The sequence below is a fragment of the Etheostoma cragini genome, chromosome 23, assembly GCF_013103735.1.
Source record: "Etheostoma cragini isolate CJK2018 chromosome 23, CSU_Ecrag_1.0, whole genome shotgun sequence".
Lineage (NCBI taxonomy): Eukaryota > Metazoa > Chordata > Actinopteri > Perciformes > Percidae > Etheostoma > Etheostoma cragini.
This window is the reverse complement of record NC_048429.1, coordinates 5,457,483-5,467,895: the sequence shown is the minus strand read 5'-3', so window position 1 is coordinate 5,467,895 and position 10,413 is coordinate 5,457,483. Positions and strand designations below refer to the sequence as shown.

The 10,413-nt window shown below is 43.4% G+C and overlaps 1 protein-coding gene across 1 annotated transcript; it reads right to left on the bottom strand.

Moving 5' to 3' along the window:
- Positions 1-3,389: 3,389 nt before the first annotated feature.
- Positions 3,390-9,744, bottom strand: LOC117939074 (CAP-Gly domain-containing linker protein 1-like). The gene is given in 2 exon segments (XM_034864120.1): positions 3,390-3,642; positions 5,633-9,744. Coding segments are annotated over 2 exon segments (4,350 nt in total). The 5' UTR covers positions 9,730-9,744.
- Between the last annotated feature and the right edge of the window lie 669 nt (positions 9,745-10,413).

Below are 10,413 nucleotides of genomic sequence, written 5' to 3'. Positions count from 1 at the left end.
TAGTTTTTGGATGTCAGTAAGAACATAATGTTGTTTGAACCCAAAGACGCTGAACAATTGAGCCAAGAATAACGTTTATTTATTTAAGAAAATCATTATTTTTCTTAAACTGTAGGAGTCACTCAAATATACAATATTTCTCTCTTTTGACTACACACTCGTGAGCTGTACATCCCTACTTCACAACAGCAGCGTGTACATGTTGGAAAACAAAAACTAATTCTCACACTATATTGTCCACTGTCTATCATAATGTTAATTCAGTAGCTATAAAAGGGTGTCTCTACAGCCTCTTCTCCAGTCTGTTGCCAGTCGGGGAAGTCCTTGATGGCCTACTCAGCTTTTGACTCAGGAAAGTAGGATTCCTCTGTGCTGCTTCTGTGGCAAAAAAAAGATTTGGGTTAAGTGCATTTGTTAGGGTTTTGCTTCGCTTTCTTGTCCCTTCCTTGTGTTCCCAGTTTTTCCCCCTCCCTGTTGTTTCTGTCAGTCTTCTCTGTCTAGTCCTCTGTGTGTGTGTGTTTGTGTGGGCGTGTCTTATCTTGGCTCTTCACCACCTGCAGCGCATCGCACCTGTGGCTCGTCACCGCCTGCAGTGCATCGCACCTGTGGCTCATCACTCATCACCCTAGCAGTTAAATACTCTGGTTCAGCCCTCACTCGTTACCAGTTTACCTCTCTTGGCATTTTGAACCGGCCACTCAGTATATTTTGTCAAGTGTAGTTGATATTATTTCTAACGAGCTGTTCTCCGTCTGCCAGAGTTCACTCCGTGCCTGCTTGCCAGCCGATAGATTCTCCTGCCTGTTTGCTTCTCGCCTGTCTGCCCTGACTGCTCCCCGGTACACTATCGGCTAACCTGGTATTAACCGCAACCTCCCCTACCCGCTGGCTCTCCCTGTGCACTCAAACTCTGCCTGTTTACTCTACCGTTGGAATCCGCATTTGAATCTTCTGCGTGTAACGTAACATTATTCAAATATGCACCTTTTAATGCATGGAAGTGTTTTTATTTTGTAATGCAAGTCTTTTCTTTTTCTTTTTTTTGCAGATATGAATAGAAGACCGGTTTTATTAAGTAGAATGTGGAAAGCCAAATGTTGTTCACATAGTTAAATTCGCTGCAAATTTTCCTCAGAAGCTCTAATTCAGCCTTTTAATATCATTCAACAGTATTAATAGTATTGCAAACTATTGTTTTACAATGAACACTATATTCCTGACATTTTGTAGAAGATGGTAGAATATTCTTAAGACTCACCTTTTCTGAGGGATAACTAGTGAAGCAAACACACAACTAAGTTACCCTTGTATGACATGCACTGCAAGTGATAAAGATTAAATACAAGTGTCAAGCAACATATTAAAATTCATAACACAATTGATAAACATCCACTAACACAGTAAAGGTAGGTTTTGTTCAAGTTGTCAGTTATCTTCAGGAAGAAATTTCAGTGGCCTTCAACTGTATGTTTAAATATACTTGTGATACAATTGTAATCTTACAGGACAAGTTGGATGACTAACCTAAAGCTTTCTCCTTCTGCCAGCAGCCTGGAAGCAACACAATCATCGACCGCTGTGTCTGATTGCCCTTCACGTTGAAGATGCTTGTGTGTACTGTGTATATAGTAACATTTGAATAATGTAATAGTAAAGATACATGTTTCGTATGTCTTTTTTAAAATATGTATACGTTACAAGTTATTAAAACAAATAGCGTCTGAATATAATTATTCAGTTTGTTTCCTCTGTCTAGGTCACAATTTAATGGAAAAATACACATTGAAAAACGTTTTTTTTTATATACACACACACACCCAAGAACTTAATGACCCAGCCAAACCAGTTAATTAATTAATTTAAAGCATTTTTATTGTTAGAATCCCAATCTCTAATATAGCAAACAATCTATTCAACACCTCTTTGCCCTCTGTCTCCCTGCTGGTCTTTGGCTTTGCCATCCTTGGTGACTGCCTCCATTAGTCCCTGTTAAAAGACAGTATCACAAGAAAATGTTTACCATTATGAATGCTATTACATGGGAAACTACTCATACATGTTAGCCTTCATTGAACATTGCTGGTGAAGTTAACACAGTACAGTGTTACCTCCCGTCTACAAACACAGCTAGTGATAAACACACCCATTTTCTAAATCTCTGCTAAGGTTACGCATATAAAAATGAAAATGTCACTGGACATTAAACTTTACAATGACAGCAACCTCTAGCTAACAGCCTGATGTTAAATGATAGGTTCAGTTAGCTCGGGGTGCATCTACCTAATTATTAGAGCAATTTGTACCAGCCTTAAAAAGTTAAGATTTACATCGATTAAAAACAATAATGGTTAACAAATGTGCAGTAAATACTATAGATACTTACATTTACATGATTAATTCACCCTTAGCGGTGCCGCTCGACCTTGACAGACGTAGCAGCCTCCAAATTGTGGCTTCGGATGATCCTTGACTTTGAGAAATGGCTCCTGTGGATGTGATGGACAGTAAATCTGAATTCTGCCAAGCAACATGTTGCGCCAGTCGACAAATGGATGGAAAAAGTTGCCACTCTACGAGGGCTAGGATGGAGACTGCTTCATTGCTGCTGTCGAGCCCCATGGTAAGCACTATTTCATTTTAACGTAGCTAACATTAATAAAAATATTTCAAAGTTTTTGCATGTGGAAATTGGAGTTAATCTGACAAATAAGATGTTAATGTTGGCTAATGACTTACGCCCTGTCATGGTTTAAAGTAACATGCAATAGCTGCCTTTTTTCACATTAAGACTATTTGTGGGGTAAATTAGAGTGTTCAATTAACTGAAAGTGATTTTGGGAGAAAAAACCTGAGCAACCAGAAGAAAACCTAACAAGATTTAAAAAATGATTGAATTAATAATTCAGAGTCTGAAGTGCAAATCTTTGCATAGAAGTGAAGGGGAGGTGGCGAGAGGAAGGGTGGATAGGAGAGGAGGGGTGAGATAGATGAAGATTGGTTCGTTACACTTGGCTTTGTTACACTTCTTTCTGTGCATTCAGCTGTCTTTATTCGCCCCTGCTTCTTTCTTTTTCTTCTCAGCTTTCTCCATCTTCTGTCTTTTTCATCTCCTTCTGGAAAATGTTGCTTTTCAGTTTCTCCAACTCTGCCTGTCTGTCACCGGCCTTCTTGCGAAACAAGAAACCTCTTCTCCTCAAATACTTTTAGACAGAGGTCTTCCAGTTCCTTCTTCTCGTCCTACATCTGTTTTGTCCTTAAGAGAGTTGCACATCGTCTGCAAAGCGTTAAATCCATTCTCCCAGCTCTTTTCTTTCTCGGCCAGGTACTGTGTGAACCCGTCCTCCAGAGCAGTGCATTTTGCTGGCCAGGTTTTCTTTTTCTATTGGTGTTCAGCTGCTTTCCAGTTCAGCTGGATTATTTTCTCCGAGTGTCTGAGCAAGACTGTCGTTCATCCAGCTGAGATCCAGGATTTCAGTGTCCCTCTGGCGGATTTTTTCCTCCATCTGGCTCACCTTCATCTGGGACTCATCCAGGACTTCTGTCTTGACCGTCTGGATGTTTTGGTCTGCGACTTTTTTGTTTCTCTGCCTCATACTTTGCCACCATCTCGTTGTATTTGTCTTGCTGAAGCTGGAGTCTTTACTTGAGAAGGCAGATTTCTAGTTTAAAATCTATCTAGAAGCTCTAGATAGCTATCCAGCTCCACCGTTTGATTTAAACCCCTACTATTGCAGTTGTTTAGATGATTAGAACTGGTTGCACTGGCACCCAGATGTGGAGTGGCAATCGGGAAAGTCAGGACCTCGGTGGGACGGTAGGGTTTTGAGGCTACCTGGCGTGCGGCCAATGCCCAGTGCGTCGCATCAGTGTCCACTCTCTTTGTAAAAGTAGAGATGAGCAGCGCGGCGTCCGTGGTCTGTGCAGCTTCAGGTTTGTACAGGAAACGCTCCGGAGATTAAGTGGACAATGGAGCAATATTCCCAGATGATAATAATGGCAGACCGGTCAGAGACCAATGCATCTATGATTTCATTTTATTGTTGCTTGTCCTTCTCTAATAAAGGTCAGTTTGTGTTACTCCTTAATACGTAGGCCTAATGTTTTATCTTATAGCTTACTTTGGTTTCATAACCTGGACCAATAACATGGCCTATAGTGTAGTTTACATTCATCACACTGGAAACACCACAATGCTTCTTAATCTTTTTATTTTGGTGCTGTCACTTGTCAGAAGAATAAAGAAAACATAAATATTGTTTTACATATACAGTGAGGAAAATAAGTATTTCAACACCCTGTTATTTTGCAAGTTCTCCCAATTAGAAATCATGGAGGGCTCTGGAATTGTCATTGTAGGTGCATGTCCACTGTGAGAGACATAATCAAAAAAAATAAATCCAGAAATCATAATGTATGATTTTGTAACCATTTATTTGCATGATACAGCTGCAAATAAGTATTTGAACACCTGAGAAAATCAATGTTAATATTTGTTACAGTAGCCTTTGTTTGCCATTACAGAGGTCAAACAATTTCCTGTAGTTTTTCACCAGGTTTGACACACTGCAGAAGGGATTTTGGCCCACTCCTCCACACAGGTCTTCTCTAGATCAGTCAGGTTTCTGGGCTGTCACTGAGAAACACGGAGTTTGAGCTCCCTCCAAAGATTCTCTATTGGGTTTAAGTCTGGAGACTTGCTAGCCAACGCCAGAACCTTGATATGCTTCTTCCAGAGCCACTCTTTGGGTATCCTGGCTGTGTGCTTCAGGTCATTGTCATGTTGGAAGACCCAGCCTCGACCCATCTTCAATGCTCTAACTGAGGGAAGGAGGTTGTTCCCCAAAATCTCGCAATTCATGCCCCTGGTCATTCTCTCCTTAATGCAGTGCAGTCACCCTATACTATGTGCAGAAAAACACCCCCAAAGCATGATGCTACCACCCCCATGCTTCACAGTAGGGATGGTGTTCTTGGGATGGTACTCATCATTCTTCTTCCTCCAAACACGGTTAGTGGAATTATGACCAAAAAGTTCTATTTTGGTCTCATTGGACCACATGACTTTCTCCCATGACGCCTCTGGATCATCTAAATGGTCATTGGCAAACTTAAGACGGTCCTTGGCATGTGCTGGTTTAAGCAGGGGAACCTTCTGTGTCATGCATGATTTCAAACCATGATGAACTGCATTACCAACAGTAACCTTGGAAACGGTTTTCAGGTCATTGACCAGCTCCTCCCGTGTTGTTCTGGGCTGATTTCTCACCTTTCTTAGGATCATTGAGACCCCACGAGGTGAGATCTTGCATGGAGCCCCCAGTCAGAGGGAGATTGACAGTCATGTTTAGCTTCTTCCATTTTCTAATGATTCATGATTCACGATTCAACAGTGGACCTTTTTTCACCAAGCTGCTTGGCAATTTCCCCGTAGCCCTTTCCATCCTTGTGGAGTTGTACAATTTTATTTGCAGCTGTATTATACAAATAAATAGTTAAAAAAATCAGACATTGTGATTTCTGGATTTTTTTTTTACATTATGTCTCTAACAGTGTACTTGCACCTACGATGACAATTTCAGACCCCTCTACGAAAAAGTGGGAGAACTTGCAAAATATCAGGGTGTTCAAATACAAATTTTCCACACTGTAGAGCCTGGGAGGAGCCTTCTTCTTCACGGGTTCCTAGTCATGGCTGTCATAGTCCAGCTCACTTGGATTATTCCCATTGAGAGCAGCAGCCGCCATTTTCTCCAATTTGTCGTTGAGTTCCTCATTTTTCCTCTGGAGGTTAACAATGATTGAATTCCGGAACTTAATCACTGCCTGACTCCCTGCAGTCTCCTTATTCTCCCTTATTTGGTCCAAAACTGCATCACCTAAGGACTTGTTGGTGTCAGGTCCTGCAGCCAGGTCCTTCTCCAGTCTCTGAACACTGCCCTGTAGATTAGCCTTGTCCCGCTCCAAGGCCTGAATTGTACCCTGCAGTGTCCTAACTGAGGCACTTTTCCCTTGTAGTTCAACCAGCTCGCTCATCAGCTTTTTCACCTGCTGGTCCTTTTCTGAAATGAAGGCACTGTTTTTATGGATGGACTTTTGGAGGGCAGCCTTCTGCTTATCAAACTGCTCCTTCAAGCTGCTCTCACTCTGCTGCAACTGTTTTTGGAGTTTTAAGTACTTATCCTTGAGCTTCACAAGTTCGCTCTGATCTTTGTTATTAAGCTCCCGAGTCAGCTTTTTCTCATCTTGCAGCATCTGCAGCAACTGTGTCTTCACAGTATCAGCTTCTTTAAGCTCCTCAATTTCCTGGTACAGACTCTCAGTCCTCTGAGTTTCTATGCCAAGCTGCTCTTTGGATACATTCAGATCTTCCTGGTACTTGGAATTATCTGTCTTCAATGCTTTTAGCTGTGTCTCCATCTTCTGCTTGGCGCTGTGGAGTTCTTCCAATAGAGAATGGGCTTTGTTCTTGTCCTGAATCAAACTGGCCTTCTCATTTGTCAGCTTTTCCAGAGCCTCGGCAGTCGTGCCAGAGGCCTCCGTAGCCACAAGCTGCTTAGAAATGGCATTTTTTAATTGAGACTCCAGCTGCCTGATTTTCTGGGTTGCTTCATCTCTCTCCACCTGCAGGGCAACTTTCTGAGCAGTTAGATGTGAGATGCTGGAGGAAATCTTTTCTTTCACAACGGCAGAAGCCGATAACACCGCAACAGCATTCTTGCATTGCTTTTTCAAAAGTTCTTTTTTGATTTGTAGGCTCTTGACAGCAACCACTAGTTGTGTCTGGCTAGCGCGCAACTTTTCTATCTTTTTAAGGAGTTTTGACCGTTCAGTGAGCCAATTTTCTTGGCTTGTGTGGAGAGAATAAATGGTCCGCTCCAGTTTACACTGTCCAGCTAAAAGGTTTTCCTTCCCTGTGATCAAAATGGTCATATGCTTTCCTATATCCTCGAGCTTAGATAATAGCTGTTTTTTATCTAGCCCCCTATCTTTTTGTATGAGATCTTCATTCATTTTTGTCCGCTGTACTGAACCAAATGTCTTCATCATGTCTGAAATATCCTTTTCCAGCTTGAATTTGTCCTTTGAAATCTGATCAAGCTTTCTATCTGCAGCCTTCAGCTTTCTCTTCAGCACGGAAAGTTGACTTCTTAGAGACTCTGATTCTGTGGTCAGAGATGTGCACTGCTCTTCTTTCTCACTGAGCTTCTCAAGTGTTTCTTGCATAGTGTTTGATGATTTAGTCTGGTCCTCTGTGCTTTCAACCAACCTTTGTTTCAGACCACCAAGCTCATGTTCCAGGATATCCTTCTCCCGCTGTACAGTTGTCAGACTCTGCTGTACAGCGAGAACTTCCTGCTGTCGGCCCTCGAACTGTGAACTCAATTCACAAACCATGGCAACCTGGTTGTTCCCTTGGCTCTGAACCATCTCTAATTGACCGTTCAGGGTCACAAACTCCTGGTTACATTGTGCTACTTTTCCGCGTAGAGCCACAATCTCTGACATGTGTTCTTTGTGTTGTTGGTCCTTGTCTTGGGCCTGTTGTGCTAACATCCCTTCTTTCTCCTCAAGTTCCTTTACCCTAAGTTCGACAGCATGAAGATTTCCAAGAACATCCTCCATCTCCACAAAATGCTGCTCCTCTGCTCTTTCGACGTTGGACTGTAGGGACTCAACCAGTCGCTCCTTATCCTCAATCAAAGACAAAAACTTTGCCTTCAGTGCCTGCTTCTCCCGAATCCAAGATTCAGCATCAGTCTCATATTTGGCTCCAGCGTCATCAAGAGCCAACTTGTGCTCTATGTTCAGCTTCTCTAGAGCCCTTTTGGTTTTGATAAGTTGTTCTGTCTGGGCACCTGAGCCTTTGCTGAAGGACACTTTTAGCTCCTCCATGGCTTGCTGGTGAGAGGCAATGGCAGACTCCAACTTGGAACGCCACAGTTCAGTAATGTCAGCATTCTCTTTCTCAGCATGGCATAAACCCATCTGCAACTGCTTGTTGTCACCAGAGAGCCTTACAGATGTAGCTGGAACCTGAGCAGCTGCCTCAGTATGGGTCTTTTCTTGAGCTTCTAGCTTCTCCTTGTACTTTTTCAGCTCTTCTTTCTGCTTAGCTTCTTGGGAAGCCAACTGAGCTCTTGGAGAGTTTAATTCATCCAGAAGGGGAGAAACAGTAGAGTTTGAATCCTCAGAGCTCTGTTGGGTTCCAAGATGCAGCTGCGGGTCTGCTACCTCTCTTGTTTGCAGCGAAAGGTCCCGCTCAAGGTTCATAATAAGAGATCTTTCAGACACATTAGAAACCTTAGTGTCTTCTAGCTCTCTTTGGAGTTTCTCACCTTTGGTCTTTTCAAAGAGTAGGCTCTGCTCAAGCTCCTTAATGTGTGCATGCTCCAGTCTGGTCTGCATCTCCAGGTCTCCTTTGGTAATGCAAGCTTCCTCTACACAGAACTGAAGGTCCTCCACCTTTCTACGCTCCAACTCCAGCTGATACAGCAGCTCCACTTTGTCTTTGTCTGCAGCTTCTAACAAGGCACTTAACTGATCCATCTTTGCCTCCACCTGCTCCTGATCAACCCTCAGCAGGCCAATTTCTCGTTCCATTTCTCTAACATGGCCGGTGGCCTTGGCAACTTCAGCTCTCTCCATGTCCCTCTCAGCCATTAGCTTCTCAATGTGCCGCTGCTTCTCCTTTAGGGCCTCCTGCAGGGCTGTAATGCCTGAAATCTTAGGATTGTACCGTGATGATGTCTCTGTTAGTAGGCCTGTGTCGCTGGGCTTGGTACTGACAGAGGATGCCACAGAGCTCATGGTACTGATGAAGGAGGCACTAGGGCTTTGCTTTAGCCCTGATGGTGTGGCTACTACTTTCCAAACCGTTGTTTTTGCTTTGGCTGGCATGATGGAAGGGAAGCCAATATGTGTAACTTTGTGCACTGGAGAAAATAAACCATACTTGGGTTGGCACAGAAAATATCTTGTGCCTGCCACTGCACCGTCATTCTTTCCTAAGGGCCCATCCAATTCCACACCACACCACTCGCCTTTGGCAAAATCTGTTTTTCCAAGGAAACGTACCACTCCTGCCTTTGTACCACCAACCGATACTCTGTCACCCATCTTCAGCTCCCTTTCCTCCTTCTTGATTGATCCGGTCTCAGAGAGTTTGGACACAGATTCACTGATTTTGTGTGGGAGGTTGGGGGATAGTGTAGCTGGTGTAGTGGAGGAGGCCTTCTTGGTTGCAGTGGTAGGTGATGTTGATTTTGTGGCAGCCGTATGCGAGGATACACTGCCATCTGAAGGAGTGGGTGATGCAGCAAAGGAGGCTGGTGCTTTCTCAGTTCCGTTAGCCTCGCCCTCTGTGCGAGACAACTGCAGTGGGTGGGTAAAAATTCCTTGCAGGGCTTTACACTGGAAGTGGCGCACCCCTGCCACTGACCAATCATTCTTTCCAATTGGTTCATCCTGAACAATCCCTACCCACTGGCCTGGAGCAAACTCTGGCTTTTCCAAAAATGGTATGTAGCCTGGCTCATTCCCATTTACCCATACTCGCTCCCCAATCTGGAAGCTCTCCCCAGCATCTCCTCCACTGGCACTTACAGCGGATTTGTCGGCCACAACAGCTTTAACTTCCGCTGTGCTGGGTGTGGTCTTGGGAGCTTCTATCCCAGTTGACCTAGCTATCTTGCTGGGCCCTTTGATTCCCCTGAAACTGGCTGTGCTCATGTTTCCGCCAGTGATCCCTTAGACTCAAAAGGCTTGTTTCCATTGGTGGGTAACGCCTGACCCCAGACCATCAAAACAACTTCTTTCTCCTCACCAATATTAGACAAAAAAATGATCCTGAAATGTTTCTGTACAGCCTACGTCTTCTTAGTAAAAAAACACACAGCTACTAGCTAGCAAAGGAGGGAACCACAATGACTTGGATAAGACTTCTTTAACCGTTGCTGTCTGGATCAGACTGTGTTTGACGATAGGAGGTGTTATCTCTGATAAAGATCGGACTTCACTGTAAAACAAGACACTGTGTGTAGAGTTACCAGTTGAAATGATTCAGTTTAGGTTTTAACCCTGAGTTAACATCAGAGTTCTTGAGTCTCACATCATGATTGGTTGCATTTGGTCTTTTGATCTTTTGATCCGGTGATGTCACAATGAACATAAACATTCCTAGAGTCTCGCATCATGATTGGTTTCCTTAGTTCCTTTGATCCGGTGATGTCCCATTGAACATAAACATTCCAACAGTTGGTTTTTGTTTGTGCTTAAATTTTCTGTAGAATTCAAAAGGGGGCGGGGCTACTCCGTGCACACCTCGTTCCAGAATTTCATTCATAATTTGTTCTTGCTCTGCACTATACACACTCAACAGGTAGGGGAGAGCCGGTAAAGTTGAAACACGTTTCA